The sequence below is a fragment of the Alexandromys fortis genome, unplaced genomic scaffold (assembly GCF_014885135.2).
Source record: "Alexandromys fortis isolate MF-2015 unplaced genomic scaffold, M_Fortis_MF-2015_v1.1 scaffold_153, whole genome shotgun sequence".
Classification (NCBI taxonomy): Eukaryota; Metazoa; Chordata; class Mammalia; order Rodentia; family Cricetidae; genus Alexandromys; species Alexandromys fortis.
The window spans coordinates 2,225,563-2,243,594 of NW_026068032.1; the positions used below are offsets into that span (position 1 = coordinate 2,225,563).

Sequence of the window (18,032 nt, forward strand, 5' to 3'; positions counted from 1 at the left end):
CAGGATGGACACATGACCACAGAGCACTGTAGAGAACATCATATACATACATGACAGGATGGACACATGACCACAGAGCACTGTAGAGAGCACATACATACATGACAGGATGGACACATGACCACAGAGCACTGTAGAGAACATCATATACATACATGACAGGATGGACACATGACCACAGAGCACTGTAGAGAGCACATACATACATGACAGGATGGACACATGACCACAGAGCACTGTAGAGAACATCATATACATACATGACAGGATGGACACATGACCACAGAGCACTGTAGAGAACATCATATACATACATGACAGGATGGACACATGACCACAGAGCACTGTAGAGAACATCATATACATACATGACAGGATGGACACATGACCACAGAGCACTGTAGAGAGCACATACATACATGACAGGATGGACACATGACCACAGAGCACTGTAGAGAACATCATATACACACATGACAGGATGGACACATGACCACAGAGCACTGTAGAGAACATCATATACATACACGACAAGATGGATACATGACCACAGAGCACTGTAGAGAACATCATATACATACACGACAAGATGGATACATGACCACAGAGCACTACAGAGAGCACATACATACATGACAGGATGGACACATGACCACAGAGCACTGTAGAGAACATCATATACACACATGACAGGATGGACACATGACCACAGAGCACTGTAGAGAACATCATATACATACACGACAAGATGGATACATGACCACAGAGCACTGTAGAGAACATCATATACATACACGACAAGATGGATACATGACCACAGAGCACTACAGAGAGCACATACATACATGACAGGATGGACACATGACCACAGAGCACTGTAGAGAACATCATATACACACATGACAGGATGGACACATGACCACAGAGGTTTCTAGTTTAAAGATATGTGTGCTTCATTTGAGCTGCATCCCTAAAGTCTTTTTGGGAAGTTAGCCTGCAGCTCCGAGCACAGTTTTGCCTGTTTAAGCAATTTTATAGAGAATAGATTCGTTATCAATGTGCAAAAAAGTTCTATTCATACAATCTTTTTTCCTGTAGTGGCTGTGATGAAGTATTAATAATATTGTTCACCTAAACATGAATTCTAATATTTCCGTGGCCAGGTACATTCAGGGTTCTGACCTGGGCTGTCAGAACTGCTTCCTTCCAGTGCAGGGAGCCATCTGTAGACGAAGTCACCAGTCCCTGTGGCTGAGGTAAGGACCTTGGGTTGGCAGGTCTCACGATGACATGTGGGCCCCAGAGAAGAAAGGCTTCAAGGAGTCCAAGGACAGAAGACTCTTTTTTCTGAAGCCTAACTTTTCTTCCTGAGTCCCCAGCAACCCCTCTTTCTGCTGGATCCCCCCCTGGTTTCACTGGCCCACATGGTACAGAGAGAGTGACCTTTCTATTTGTATGAAACAAAGTTTACCTTGAAAGTTTGACTCAAGCTGAGAGGACCAAGAGTAGTAGATCTTACAAATGGGAGGTGGTAGTGGGAGGAGGTGTGAAGAGCAACGGGCTGGCGGGGGGGGGCACCGCGACAGCACTGGGAAGGAGTGTCCCCATCACTGTCGGCGCTGACATGGACCAGGAGTGCTGGTCAGTGGTCAGAGAGGGGCAGAGATGGAGTTCTGAGTGAGCCCTGACGACAGTCCTTCTGTAAGTCTCAATGTGTCACATGGGGCTCTAATGGCTCAGAATCCAAGGCTTTGGAGAACTGACGAGATCAAAAGCTAGGATACGGAGCTGACAGGCAAAGAAAAGCAAAGGTTCATGTGAAGAAATGCAATAGAAGAGGGAGATCCAGTTCAGTAGCACGATTAATAAAAACCCCCTCTGTATGCCGTGAATATCATTGGCTAATAAAAGAACTGCTTCAGGCCTATAGCTGAGCAATAGGGCAACAGAGCTAGGTGGGGAAAACTAAACTGAATGCTGGGAGAAGGAGGCAGAGTCAAGGAGAAGCCATGTAGCCCCGCCAGAGACAGATGCCGGTAAGCCACAGCCACGTGGAGATACACAGATGAATAGAAATGAATTAAATTAATATGTAAGAGTTAATCAATAAGAAGCTAGACATAATGGGCCAAGCAGTGATTTGATTAATACAGTTTCTATGTGATTATTTTGGAATACTGTGTCCACTTGTCAAGAGAACTTCACTCCTTGGGCTTCCCTGTGAACGGCTCTGGCCGCGTAGGAGTGGCTGCTTCTTGCCCACTAAGAGGAGATCTTGGGTCCAGAGGCAGAATCCATTCTTCTAATTCGCCAATGATACCTGCACGGCACGTGTCTTCCTGCTCTCCCAGTGATGGAGGAAGGACATTGGTTAATTATAATAAAGAAACTGCCTTGGCCCATTTTATTGGATAGAAAATTAGGTAGGCGGAGTATACAAAAGAAAATTCTGGGAGAAAGAAGCTTAGTGAAGGAGTCGCCATGATTCTCCCGCTCCAGACAGACGCAGGTTAAGATCCTCCCTGGTAAGCCAGCTCGTGGGCTACACAGAATATTAGAAATGGGTTAGAACAATATGTAAGAGCTAGCCAATAAGAAACTGGAACTAGCCGGGCCAGGCAGTGTTTGAAAGAATACAGTTTCCGTGTAATTATTTCGGGGCATAAGCTAGCCATGTGGGCGGGGTGCCGGGGACGCAGCCTCGCCGCTCCTAATTCAACATCCCAGCACCGTGAAGACATACTGTCCAGCTCTGTCTTTCCGCCTCCCCGCTTGTTCCCATCTGTGTGGTTTCTGATCACGTCAGACCCGCTAAAGAACCGCATCCTTCTGCAGCTGAAATATCACTCGCTGCCTGAGTGTGTTAGCCTCAGTAATCTCACCATGGCCAGCTTGGTGAGCAACAGTGCTGAAAACACAAAGAAGGGAGACGCTGTGCACCAGCTGAGATCCCGCTGCAGGCCAGACACTTCCGCCAAAGTGCACGCTGAAATTGAACCTGGCTGCAAAGGGCTGCGAGGTGATCAAGCATGGTGCCTCTCTCCTCATGGCTGGGTTAAAGCAGTGCACTCGGTTTATCTCTACAGGGAGACCATGGTAAAGCCTGGTTTGCCTGTCCTCACAGTAGGGCACCCTGTGTTGTCATCTGTGACAGGAACAGTCTCTTCAGACACCAAGCAGGTTCCCCCAGCCTGGGGAACCATGAACCACTTTCCTTTATAAACCGCCACGCCTCGCGAGTCATCTGCTATGGCGACAGAACGCTGCTACACGGTGGTGGAAATGAAGTTCAGTGGAAACGAAGATGCTTTTCAAGTTTTGAGCCCACAGAGAACCGGGAGGTAAGTCCGTTAGCTATCACCATGTGTGGGGCTTTCGCGGTATTTTCCAATTGTTTTTTAATGTTTATGGTTTTTTTGGACTTGTTTCTATATTAATGTGTATATGGATTTTCAGTAAAGACAGAGCTTAAAATTTTAGCTTTAAGTTTCTTTTGTTTTATTTTTTCTACTTCTAAAGAAAGTACATTCACAATATAGAACTGACTTCCTCCTCAAACAACATAAAATATTTACCACCAAATTCAAAACACAGCTACTGTATACGCTTGTTTTGGAAGCTGTAGAGCTTCTGGTTTACGTCTGATCTACTGAAGGAAATGTGGCCGGGCCTCTGATCTAGAAAGGCATTGAAAACGCGGCTTGCAAGTGCTAAGGATAGACAGCTCCTGAGGAGCTCAGAGAGGGGAGCACCGGGCACTTACATAACAGCTTTTCCTTCACACCCACCAAGGCGCTGGAATGGCTTGCATTTCCAGTGCCCCTCGGGGCCATAAACTGAGGGTGTGGGCACCAGCTCAGGGAGCTATCCGATCTTTTGGGAGGTGAGGCCTACTGTGGGGGTCACTGGGGATGTGCCCTTGACGAGGTCACAGGTCTAAGGTGATGGGAGATGTGACATTAACTAAAAACAAAAGCTGCCAAGATCAGTCATTTCCTTGTATTAAAGTTACAAATGGAAAGCTGACGGCCTGTGTGTGACACGCTAGAGTCACATGGGGTGACATGGAAAGCCGACGGCCTGTGTGTGACACTCTAGAAAAGTCACATGAAGCAACAGCAACATATTTTACGTTCCCGAAAACAAAGACTAACATTTGGTGTGGAGTTCAAAGGTGTCTCCAGTGCAGCTGGTGTTTCTGTCACATGCGCGAGGCAGGTAGACTCACCAGTGAACAAATCTAAACACTACATAGTCATCCCATCTCTTAGGAAAGATATTACTGTACATTGTCATTTTCGTAGTGAAGAATTATCTGTCATATCCTTGTAGATTTCTGGGCGCTTCCCTTGTATTTGGTCCCTACCTGACCTCCAAAAGTGCCCCCTTCCAGTCATCTCTTTCAGTACTCCCCCATCCACCTCATACTGAATTGTCTGCCCGGCCTAAATAAAAGGGGTGGTGCCTATTAGCCTTCCTGCAATTTAATAGCCATCCTTTGTTGGTAGCCATGGGAAGCCTGCCCCTTTCTGAACAGAAACAGGGGAGGAGTGGATTGGGGGAGGAGGAAAAGAGGGGGTGGAGGAGAGGATGGGAGGAAAGGGGGGAGGGGAAACTGTGGTCAGGACATAAAGACAGAAAGGAAGGGAGAGAGGGAAGGAGGAAGGGAGGGAGGGAGGAGAGATGGAAGGAAGGATGAAGTATCAATTAAAGGCAAGAATGCCTATGTTCCCACTAACTAAATCTTAGTTTTAAAGTCAATGATTTGAGGAGAAAGCGTGTCTTTTGGGATTTCCTGTCTCTAGAAACAGTAGTTGGTGGAATCAAGAAAACACCACGGTATAGAGCCACGGTTTCTTTAGAGCAAAGCAGGGTTAAGGAAGGAATTGAACCCAGCAACAAAAGGTGTATATTAGGGGTGAGAAAGTAAAAATAACCCGGGAGGACAGCCCCACATGGTGGGTTTCTCAGGGAGGACACCAGCTCCCCCACGTGGTCCAATGGCAAACATCATGCAAGCTTGAACGGGGTCCTTCAGCCACAGCCCCTAAACATGCCTTCCCAAGCCCTCCTCTTACTACCCAAAGGTTTCCGAATCCAAGCAAGCGTGTATTGTTTGCAGTTGTTAGAATGTGATGCCGTGCCTGTGGGGGAACGGCCGGGTGGTGGCTGTTGGGTGCTGGATACTGTTCTCTGGGGAAATGGGAAGAGGAGGGGGAAGAAACCCTGGAACTGCCCACAGTGATGGATCCTGTTCTCTGGGGAAATGGGAAGAGGAGGGGAAAGAAACCCTGGAACTGCCCGCGGTGAAGCTGCAGCCGCCTCCTGCAATATGGTCAGCATTGTGCAACCCTGTAAGCTGGAGAGCAGATGATGTCTCTTGTGTATTTCCCAACCCACACCGACAGCGTGCAGGCTAAAGTATTTCAGATTCTCAAACTCTTGGAAGTTGTGTTACTTTAATCATTGCTCGGATCAAAACACCTAACAACGAGCAACTTGAGGAAGAAATGGACAGTTTATTTTGGCTAACGGTTCAAAGAGATACAGCCGGACCTAGTGGCGGCCACGGCAGCTGGTCACACTGTGTTAGCAGTCAGGAGGCAGAGGGCAGACAGGAAGAGAGGCTAGACTATCCACCCCAAGGCCCAACACTTCCTCCAGAGCGGCTCCGCCAGCTCAAACAGTGCCACCACACAGGGACCAGATGTCAAACACATGGGGCTCGGGGACATTTCACCCTCAAACCACAGCAGTGGTAAACAAGACCACATTTTCTAAGGGTGAAAGTAAAAATTTTACCTATTGATGTTTGTCTGAAATCCCACAAACAAGGTGTGTACAAGTTAGACCTGCCAGGGCTTGGAGGCGGAGTGGTACCTGTGACTGGCGCTCTGGTTTTCAGTCTGTCCACTTCCATGGTGAAGTCATCCTTTAGGAAAAGGAAGCCAATGATGGAGAACAGGTAGACCAGAATGAGAGCCAAGACCGCGGTCAGGATGATGGAGCGGCCATTCCGAGTGACGCTCTTGATGACGTTCAACAGGGTCTCTTCTCTGTACACCAAATCAAAGAGCTACAGAAATAACAATTAAAAAACAACCTTCAAAGCCAGGTGGTGGTGGCACACACCTTCAATCCCACCACTCGGGAGGCAGAGGCAGGCAGATCTCTGTGAGTTCAAGGCCAGTCTGGTCTGCAAGAGCTAGTTCCAGGACAGACTCCAAAGCTACAGAGAAACCCTGTCTCGAAAAAACAAACAAGCAAACAAAAAAGAGCTTTCAAACAAATAACATTTTTGACCGAACCTAAGCAGTTGAGCTGGGATACAGGAGACACGGTTTCCGTGAAGACAGCTCCAGCAGCCACAGTGTCCGTATGTTGACTCCACGGTCAGCGTCACACCGCTTTGTTAAGACATTTTCATTTGACTTTAGAAAATGTATAATATTAGGCACATGCAATTTTATGGGTAGTTGAAAAATTCCTTAAATTTATTGTTTGATTGATTGCAAGACTCAAAGTGAAGTGGAAAGGACACTTTATGAGCCTGGTGCCACAGCAAACATCTGAATTTAAAATATTTGGGAAATGGAGACGTTCCTCCTTAGTAAAACAATATGTAAGTGAGAATAAAAATCTGTGTTCATTTATACATTTGAGAGCAGAACCACAAACAAAAAAGGGTAACTTTCTTTCCTCTAACGGGTTCCCATCTGTTCTGCCTTTAATAGTGGGGAATCCACACACTAATCGGGAACTCAGGCACATGTTTGCTGCCTGCAGCTGGTGCCGAGAGCATTTCACACACATACGCTGCAGTGGAGAATCGGTGAGCGCATGTTCAGTTGTATAGAGGCAGATAAAAGGAATAAAATTATATTCATTTTCAGAAATGTCCAAAAGTGTTTAAAAATGAATCCTATCTTCAAAACTGGGAGACTCAGAGTTTGTGTTCTTATGTGGAGGTAAGAGCTAGAATCGGGCTGGGCTGGGCTGATCAGTTAGATGTGTGTACCCTTTGAAAACCACCAGTCCTCTGTAAATCACGGCCTTGCCCATCACGGCTGGGCACAGCCTGTTTTTAGGACACTGGCATTCCATGAGCCAATTTCTTAAAAGGGCCACTACTTTGCTATCTGTTTCTCTCTTGGGAAGCTATTGTTAGAAACAAAGTCAATATTCTCCAATAAAGATGTTCAGTGTTCTGGCTTCTTCAACATTTTAGCCACTTAGGTTGACATAAAAGAGATCTTCTTCTAACTCAGTAGGAGCCAGAGTAGATGGCTTCATAGTGATGAAATGAGAAACTCTTGCCTCAAACAAGGTGGTGGGTGAGGGGCGACACCCAAGTCTGTCCTGACTTCTGCCGTGCACTGTGGCACATGTGCCCATACTCGAATATCACTCATTGAGTTAATCTTAGCATGTTTTTATTCCAGCTCCTTTCCCCAGTCACAGCTATAACACGGTGTACAGGGAGAAAGGAAAACGGCATCTGGGGAGGAGAGGGCATCCTTGGGAAGGATGTACGGTTGGGGGCAGTGACACAGCCCAGGAACCACCCCACACACAGAGGCTGAGGTGGGAAGACTGAGTGAGAGGCCAGCCTGGGCTACCCAGTGATGCAAGCCATCTCAGAACAAAAACAAAGAAACTTGAAAAACCTGTCTAAAGATTTTAATGCACATAGCTAAACTTAGCTGTGATGATATAAGTTAAATATAACTTAAAGGTAGTGACATAAGCTAACAGCGGTGATGTGACATCAGCTGAAGATGGTGGTGTGAGCCAATGACGTGATGTAACTAAAGATGGTGACATAAGCTAACGATGGTGACGTCAGCTGAAGATGGTGACGTCAGCTAAAGATGATGGTGTAAGCCAATGATGTGATGTAACTAAAGATGGTGACATAAGCTAACGATGGTGACGTCAGCTGAAGATGGTTTGAGCCAATGACGTGATGTAACTAAAGATGGTGACATAAGCTAATGTTGATGACATCATAAACTCACAACGATGGCACAAGCTAAGAGGCTGTACTTTAAACAGCTTGTCTTTGGCTAGGGTGCCTTTTGTTCCTTCTCAATTTACTTACACGCCACTGTAATGATTAATGTAACATTTGATACTATAAACAAGATATAAAGATTTTAGCACAAAGGACATCTTTATCTGTCCCCTATGAAGCTAGATAACCAGTGAATTAAGTAAATATTACTTGGCTGAAAACCCAAAGCAGCTTCTAGGCAATTCCATAAATAACATAATCTGCGCCTTGAAAATAAAACAAACAATAACAGCAACAAAACTAACAAAAAGAAGCCAATTGAATGACTAAGGTGTAAGAGGTGCAACATCGTGGGCTCAGCAGCAATTGTCCCTAAGGCTGGACTCACCAGGAAACTGTAGAAGAACTCGTGGACAAAGAGGCCAAGCATGCAAACCAAGACATATGCCACGTGGTAGAGAAAGGCCATGTCCAGGATGACCGCTCGATAACCTCGGGTGAACGTGCCTCGGTTTCCCACAAAGCTCACCAGGAACACGATTTTATTACACAGCTAAAGGGAAGAGAAAGCGGGATTTTAGTGCTTCAAGGTCATCTAGGGAAGAAGACACTGTGAAAGATGAGCATGGCTAAGTCTGTGGTTGCCTTTCTCAGTGTCCTCCTGAGTGTTTTTCAGGCAGTCTACAAAACCACACGTAACAACATACAGAACTAGCTCTCTTTGTAGCTCTGGGGACAAAGAATGACAGACCGTAGCTCTGCCACCAACACAGATGGAGTATAAATCTGTCTTTTCCTTATTCTTGGACAACCTAGTTCTTGCCATGGGAAGCCTTGGTGGTTTCTAAAAACCTGCCATAAAGAGATCTTACCTTAGAAGACCCCTTAGGAGCCTAGTTGACATAACACAGTCACAGAAATTACTATAATGACTATTCAAGTGTTCCTTAGATACCTATGACTATATTTTAGCTGTCCTTCCTCTCACTACAATCATGGGAAACCCTTCCACCCTCCTGTCAGCATCTCAGCAGCTGTTGAACAGGAGTCTTATTTGCTCTTCAGCCCCTTATGTTCTCACTCAGTAGCGCTAAGACATGATGGGGACTTCAGAGCAAGTCCGATCGAAAGAAAACTGCTCAAATCCTAAGCATTGAATAAACAACAGAGGTTCCATATCTGGCAGTGAGCTGGGTGTGCAGCAAGGCTGAGAATGAATGTCTGGCAAAGCAATATCCAGCTGTTACACTGTTGCTTTCGAGGGACCCCGTTCATAATCACACAACTTACCAACTTACCTTGGCTTGCCTACTCAGGTTTATCAATATGATATAGAAAGGGGTTAAACAAAAATAGAATTAAAAACCTCTTCACAAGGGCAACTTGTATAACACAGACATGCGGCCTGTGCATCATCTCCTGACTTTCTAGGATGAGTTAGAGAAAACATGCAGGAAAACTATTTCATAAAGCAGACACATTGGACAGTAACAGACTGAACTGAATTCTCAAAATGATCAATAAATTTTAGTTCCATAGCATAAAAGACGAGATGCATTTCTGTCTGAACAGGACTTGGTCATGCTAACACGAAAGACAAAGAGATGTGCTTTGCTTGTTTGCATGACCCTTGACCTATAGCTGGGTACATAGACTTCTGCTCTCTAGAATAATGGTTCTCAACCTTGCTAATGCTGAGACCCTCTAATATAGTTCCCTATGTGGTGACCCCAGCCATAAAATTACTTTCATTGATACTTCATAACTATAATTTTGCTACTGTTATGAATTATACTGCAAATATCTGATATACGGGATATCAGCTGACCCCCAAAGGGGCCGTGACCCACAGGTTGAAAGCTGCTGCCCTAGAGACATCTGGAAGGGGACTGAGGTTGGAGAGTGCACTGCATCTTCTCCATGTGCTCACAGAGCTCGGAGGTGGAAACGGTCCCTGTGCTTAAGGCGTTTGTGTCAAGGGCAAATGAATGCAAGAAGAGAGGGCAGCAAAGCAAAAGACAATCTGCTGTCTTAAAAGATAAAACTAAACCCACTGTCTCCAACAATATCACCATCTTCTCCTCAAGCATGAAATTCAACCTTTTCCTGAAAAATGAGATGATTTCCTACAATAATTTCCAGGTATGTGGTATGACACCTTAGACAGGATAAAATCTTAAGGTCACTATGTAAATCAAATTTACATACAATTAAATATCACCCTGGAAATCTTTTAAACTGTCAGCAGATCAGTATGACAAACCCCGTTGTGGGAGCAGCATCGCTCTTGACAGTCAACACAGCCTCGGACAGGAAAATCTGTCTGAAAGGCAGACAAGCTTCAAGCTTTAATGAACTCAATTTTATCACAATAAACGGATAAATACTGAGGTCTTCCTTTATTGTGCTTCCTTACTCATAAAAGAAACTCTTCATATTTGCTTCACATGAGGGGCAGAGTCTAGAGACCAATTACTGCATGAGCTAAGATGCAGAAGCCTCATGGTGGCCATGCTATCTGACTGATGAGTGATCTATATATCAGACACTTGGTAAATGGTAGATGTTACCACCACTGCATCAATAGAATCAATACTGATCTTTTCTGGGTCTTCCACACCAAAATTCTCAACTGATCTCAGCAGGCAGATGAGGGTAGACCAGTTGTCCACACCTTACTCCAACTCACAAGAAGGGCGAAATCAGAGATTGGTTGATTTATATCTGAAGTCTCAAATTCTGTTTCTTGTTGTGTCTAGACTGTCAGACTAATTTTTTTTTTGGTTTTCTTATTCTGATATCTATTATTTCAGCAGTAACAGACATACAATGCAAATGTCTATGTACAAATTAAATTAATTAGTATATTAATTTATATTATTAATAATATAGAGAATTAATACTAAGGTACACAAATATGATTCATGTTCTCATTTGATGTCTCATCAGTAAAGATGAATGAAGATAGTGTGTAATGCATTTATGTGAGGAGGGAAGTATACAGTAATTCACTAATATAACTTTATTAATCTATGATAGCAAATTACAACAATAAATTATAAATATAAACTTCTCTACTAACATCTGCACTGGTATCAAATTATAGCAATGTCATTAAATTTGCCTCAAATCAACAAGATTTTATTTTCTTTGGTCAAATGACCCCAGGTTGCTGGTAGTGTCTAGGCGAGTAACATGTTTTATGCTATTGGAATACTAAAAAATTCATGGAATTAATAAAACTGACATGTCTACATGCATAACACCTTCTCATAATCAGTTCAATAAAAACTTGACTTTGGGAGAGAATATTTTATGGTATGATTCTCACCAAACCACATGGAACTTATTACTTTATAGTGTCCTACTAGAGACAGGAAAAGACTGGATAATTTTAGTTCACGTGCACACTGAACATTCAAATGTTTTTCCTTACCTCTGTCTACATACTCTTGGTCCAAAGATTTAAAAAAAAAAACAGGTAGAAAGAAACAGAAAATGGCACATGAATTCTCTATGGCCAGCGACACAGTCTACCTCTCGGTGTTCTATATGTCTATCACAGGTGCAGAAGAGAACATTTGCTCCTCTGGGCACAACTCTGCCTGGCTCTTCACTTTCTTAAACTTAGGTTTTTCTCGTTTAGTCAATGATCAGTTTATGAATAACATCTACTTCTTTAAATAATGCAATTTCATGCTGAACATGTTTTCTTATGAAATGACATGAGCCAAACACAAGAGGTGTAGACACATTTATCCACATTCCTGATGATTGTCTAATTGTCTTGATTGGTGATATTTTCAAAGCAAAGACAATACAATATCCTGAAATCATTTCTGAATGTTCAAAGGCCAAGGATGGGGTGGAGGGAAATGGAGATGGGTGTGAGCTGGAGGGAGGGCTGGCGTGGCACCATTGAGATGGGGAAGAGCAAGGACAGATAATTCAGGAACATGGAGCTGTGGGTGAGCGAGGACCGGATCCATGCACTAATGTGATAGCTCAACCCCTAAGAAACCCAGAGAAGGGCGTATCTGTTAATGTTCAAAACCTCACAGGTTTGCCGCACACTTTCCTTCACTGGTGATAGCTGAGAATTTGTTTTTAATATTCTGACAATGAGAGCTGTGGAACTGTTTAACTCCGGGAGAACTGTGATAAGACCAAGGCCAGAAACACTGAAAACACAGCATTGACTACTGACTACATCGTCTTGGTTCTTAAAAGTTGGTTAACAAATTTATTTATTTTCAATAAATATTGGTCATTCATCCATGCATTCACTCATTAGTTACTTATTCAAAAAATATTCATAGACTCCCTGTGACGTCCCAGGAATGTGACTATCAATTACTATCCTCAATAACTACGAGGTAGTATAGGAGATAATCCCAACTAAGACATCAGAATATAGAACATTTCAGTTAAGAACCCAGTGAAAGTTACAGGCAGTGCTTTAGGTATTGATTATGTAGATACAATAATATTTATGTGATTTCTGACCATTTGTTTTTCATCAATTTGATGATTTATCTTTTCTTCATATCCATTTACAGATATACCTTGCCTAAAGTTGGCAGAGTCTATTCAAAGTTTTATATTTTTTGTTTAAATTACGTCTACAAATCTTTCATTAGCTTCTTGGCATGATACTTCCAGTTTGTTCACTCTATGCTTGAAACTACCATGTCAAAAGGCAGTCACTTGCTCTAATATACAAAAATCTCCCTGTGCCTTTTATAAGTTTATAGGTTTTCTCATAGAAAAGGAGCTCAATTTGGGACCTTATTTTTCGTCTAGCAGTCTTTTCTCCCCACTTCTAAGTCATTTGGAAGAAAGTACTCCTTAACTTCTACTGAACATAATTGAATCTTTCGGGATGATTTAGAACCCACTTTCAGGTGTTAACAGTGGCTGGGTCATTTTTTCCGTAATAGCAGGTATGGTACAGTGAGAACATTAGCCATGATGAAATGGACAGCAGAACTGGGTCACCCTTCAAGTGCTGCTTAAATCAATGGGTTAGTCGTATTTTTGTTCTTTCTCTCCAAATTAAAGTGTGCACAAATGATACTCTAGTTAACGTAGATTCCCATCAACCCTGAATTCACTGTATGCACATGAATAAAAGCATAGAGCTAACTATGGTTATACTTGGTACATCGAATTCCATAAGATACAAAGTTAAGCAATGCACTTACATTAGCAGCACCAAGAAGTATTAGTGTTGGTCCCAGGCCGATGGTGTATATCGATCTGAGCATGATGGATACTAGAAATGGCCGGATACCCACAGGCTTGGAGAAGAAAAACAGCATAGATGTGCAGACGGCCACTGCTATCCAAAGGAGGACGGAGAACAAGGGGGAAAGTGTACCTGGAAAAGGCAGAGCAGTTGCTTGTCACCAAGAACACACAGAGCGAACATGAAATCTTGGCTTCTGTGCTTTATATACAAACAAAACTGTGGTGCAGTGAATCTCAGAACAACGTTCTACCACAAGGAAACATTTTAGGGCACAGTCTTCTTCATTACATTTCCAGAAGTCTTGTGCATTGACTTCAGAATAGTCAACTGTTGTGGGGAAATACTTTTGTAATTTTTGTGTCTGCCTAAGGTGCCTTCTGATTGGTTTAATAAAAAGCTGAATGGCCAACAGCTAGGCAGGAGAGGATAGGAGAGATTCCCAGGAAGAGAGAGGAACTCTGGGAAGAAGAAAGGTGGAGACAACAGCAAGATGCAGAACAAGTCAGACATACAGAATGGGAGAGAGATAAAAGCCAAGTGGCAGAACATAGATTAATAGAAACAGGTTAATTTGAGTTATAAGAGCTGGTTGGGAACAAGCCCAAGACAAAGGCCAAGCTTTCATAATTAACATTAAGTCTCACTGTGATTACTGGGGAGTCGGTAGTCCTGACAAGATAGTCAGACTACAGTCAACATTCTTTACATCAAGTCTAAGAATCCTTCACTTTCTCTCCTTTGGGAATGATTTGTGAAATGCTTTTGATAAATGTTCTTCACTTAGGAACCTCAAGTCAAAACTGATGGTTAATGAACATGAGATATTGGGTATAGTATTTCATTATCTAATCATTTTCCTTGTCATATTAGTATCAATTTATCATATTACAAATTCCTCAAAAGAATCCAGTTCAAGATGGATCAGCAGATGAAGGGCATTCCTTGATGCAAAACTCAATGACTTGAGTTTGATTCCTAGAACCTACACAGAGGAGGAAGAGAATCAGCTCCTGCAGGTTTACCTCTGAGCTCCATGCACAGATATACACATATTAGATAGATAGACAGATAGATAGATAGATATAGATGATGATAGATGATAGATAGATGATAGCTAGCTAGCTAGCTAGATGATAGATAGATAGATAGATAGATAGATAGATAGATAGATAGATAATAGATAGATAGATAGATAATAGATAGATAGAGAGAGATATAGATAGATATAGATAGATAGAGAGAGATATATAGATAGATATAGATATAGATAGATAGAGAGATGGCAAATGTAAAAAATAAAAATAAAAAGAACCCAATTTGTATAACACTAAGATTTTATAAAATACAGATATGCTTTCAGTATTAAACCCCACATACGTCTACATGAGTAAGCTTTAAGTGTTAAAACACATGTACAGGTATCTACATATGAGTCAACTTTATGTGTTAAAACACATGGGTCTGCATATGACTGTAGGAATATGACTGTATATACTTGAAGACTGACTCAAGTTCCAAAATATACTAGGCTATTTAATCGTCAAAAAATGAAAGCTTCTGGAGCTAGGCAGACAGCCAAGCCAGGAAAGTGCCTGCCTCATGAGCATGAGAATCTGGATCTGATCTCCAACACCCCAATAATAAAGCTAATCATGTTGGAATCCTCGTGCTAAGGCGGCAGATCATGGACCGTGTTGGCCAGCCAGTCTGTCTGAATGGGTAGATTCTGGGCTGTTGAGGGACCTCATCTCAAAATACAAGGTGAATGATGTCATAAGAAATAATACCTGAGGTTGACCTGTCTTCCATAGGCATACATATTCACCTATATACACATATGATGTGGGAGATCCTTCTGTACATGTGTTGCTCTGGTTAATGAATAAAGCTGCTGTGGCCTATGGCAGGGCAGAATATACTAGGGGGGGAGAGAGAGAGAGAGAGAGAGAGAGAGAGAGAGAGAGAGAGAGAGAGAGAGAGAGAAGAGTCAGAGAGACACCAGAGTCAGAAAGACACCTTGTAGCTGCCGAAGGAGATGATTGCACTGGAACTTTACCCAGTAAGCCACAGCCTTGTGGTGATACACAAAATAACAGAAATGGGTTATTTTAAGATATAAAAGCTAGCTAATAAGAAGCCTGAGCTAATAGGCCAAGCAGTGCTGTAATTAACATAGTTTCTGTGTGATTATTCGGGTCTGGGTAGCCAGCAAATGAATGAGCGGTATCTGCCTACACACATATATCTATGTACAAAAACATGTGTGTGCATACATACACACACACACGCAGGCAGGCATGCACATGCACAGAAGCAAAAGAAAAATTTCCAATGGTTTTTAAACAAACTGTTATACACCAAGTTCCTTAGAAATTTTTTACAAAGGCGGTTTAAATTTTTTCCTTGGAAAAGAGGTGTATTTCTATGGCGTGTGAACTGGTGAGCATACTCGAAGGCATCCCTTCTCCAGGGCGGCGTGTGCTGCATCTACAGAAGCAACTTTAGGCACCGCATTATTGGCTTGGCTGACGGGGACCAGGATCTCAGGAGGAACACAACAAACTGGAGATTTCTCCCCAACTTTCTGTGCCAAATACTCCATAATGATCATTCTTCCAGCCACATCTTATTACCAAAACACTGAGTTCTGATGCAAAACGCCTTGAGTGATTCCATGAGCAAAGCTTCAGGAATAGCACGGAAGTTCTACAGTGAACCAGACATATGCTTTAATGGATTTTGTGTTCATTGAGGATCAATGCACCTAAAAATCACAAAGATTTTGTCAGGAACTTGTAACTACCCACATACAGCATTAATTTAGATGCACCTCAGTCCTGACTCTGTGTCATGTTATCTATTGTGGTTTGGGTATGGTGTGACTGTTCTCCCAAGGGCCCCAGACTTCAAGCAAGGCCCTTGGGAAGTATTATTACAGCAATGGAATCTTTAAGAGGCGATACCTGCAGGAGGGAGCCTAGATTACAGAGGTCTTTGGAAGGGATCGACACTGCCAGGACAGGCACCAGACACTCCCTTGGGAGAAGGTTGCAAAGCAAAGCTCTCCTGTTCACAAGACCCCCCCCCCACAGGCACACCCCAGTCTGCGTCTCCATCAGTTGTGATGTAACCAAGGAGGGTCCCCACCTGGACTGCACCGATGATGATAGCCGGCCATGGGCTTCCAGTTTCCAAAACAGGGGACTAAGTAAACATTTACCTTATAAAAGACCCAGAATCTGGTATTTTATTATAGTAATAATTTTGTTGCTATAACAGCTTCCAAATAAACAGTGATTAAAAGAAGGTTATGGAGCTGGAGAGCTGGTCCAGTAGTTAAGAACACTTGCTGCTCTTCCAGAGGACCAGGTTCAATTCCCAGTAATCCCACAGTGGCTTATAACTGTCTGTAACTCTAGTCCTAGTGGACACAACACCCTCTTCTAGCCTCCATTGGCACTACCTATGTGCATGGACATACATGTAAAAATACACACACACACATCACACACACACACAATAGATAAAAATTTAAATGAGTTTTTTTAAATATTGGGAAAAGAAAGCTCATCGTCCTCATCATCAAAATGGATAGCCTACTTACGTTTATTTTGATACTGGCTTATACATGCTCTGCCTTGGCAAAGCAAGCCCAGCCAGCCACCATCTCCCTGGACTCGACAGCTCTTTTGCAGCAGTAGAGGAAGAGCCTTTACCATCCCAGGTGTGTATCGGCTCTCAGGTCTCCATTAAGAGACAAACTCTATAAGGGTGCGGGGGCCCCAGCCTGTCACAGTGGGACTTGCAGCAATAAATCAATACTTGTTTATCAAGTAGACAAAATATTCTCGGGGAGTTCATACTGAGCAAGCAACTAAATATTTATTAATCCCCAGGTGGTGCGGCTGCATCTGGCTTTCTTCATTGGTTCTGGACGTGCAAAGTCAGGGCCTCAGGCTTGTGTGGCAGTCACTCTGCTGACTGAGCCATTTCCTCAGCCCCCAGTTTTTTTTTTATTTTATTTTATGTATGTTCTGCATATATGTGTACAAGTGTGTGTGTGTGTGTGTGTGTGTGCACGTGCATGTGGTATATGCAGATGCCCACAGAGGCCAGAAAGAGGTGCTGGATCCCTTGGGGTGGAGTTATAAGCATTTGTGTGCCACCCTGCGTGGATACTAAGACCCAAACTCTGCTCAGATAACAGAGAAAAGCATATTTTTAATTGTTAGATGTCTCCCAGCATCCCCTAGCTTTGCTTTTAAGCATGTGTTATAATTAACATCTTCAGGGAACACTTGACAATGTCCCGCCCATCATGTGACTCCCAGGCTGATTCATAAATAAAGTCTGCTATGATATTCTGGAAGGCTAAGCTGTGGCACAAATGCTCATACTGTTACCAGTGCCAGACGATTAACCCACACCTTTACTCTGCCCCAGATGTGTGGCCTGTGGGGCTCTCCCTTTGATACAGGAGAAGGCACAGCCATGCGCCCAAGACCGGGTGTTTCATCCATTTTTAAGTAGCTTGCTGACTGTCTGGCACAAGACCTTGCACTCAATTTACCGTATCCGCGTGGAATGTGAACACAGATGAACAGTTATTCAGTGTTCACTGATGACAGTCTGTGACCATCTGAGAAGCACCGGGTTAGTTCTGACCCGAGGAGCGGGAGGATTATTTTAAGTTCAAGGCTGACCTGCACTGCACAGTGAATTCCATCTAGGCCAACCCGGCCTACCCAGTGAGCATGATAGCCTATC

General features: G+C 43.2%; 1 protein-coding gene across 1 annotated transcript in view; it reads right to left on the minus strand.

Moving 5' to 3' along the window:
* Itpr2 (inositol 1,4,5-trisphosphate receptor type 2) overlaps window positions 1-18,032 on the minus strand; it is a 391,521-nt gene that overhangs the window by 59,067 nt on the left and 314,422 nt on the right. The window contains exons 49-51 of the mRNA XM_050164739.1: window positions 13,219-13,394; window positions 8,403-8,567; window positions 5,881-6,076 (exon numbers count right to left, since the gene is read on the minus strand). Coding sequence (XP_050020696.1) covers window positions 5,881-6,076; window positions 8,403-8,567; window positions 13,219-13,394 — 537 coding nt within the window. The remainder of the gene's footprint in view (window positions 1-5,880; window positions 6,077-8,402; window positions 8,568-13,218; window positions 13,395-18,032) is intronic.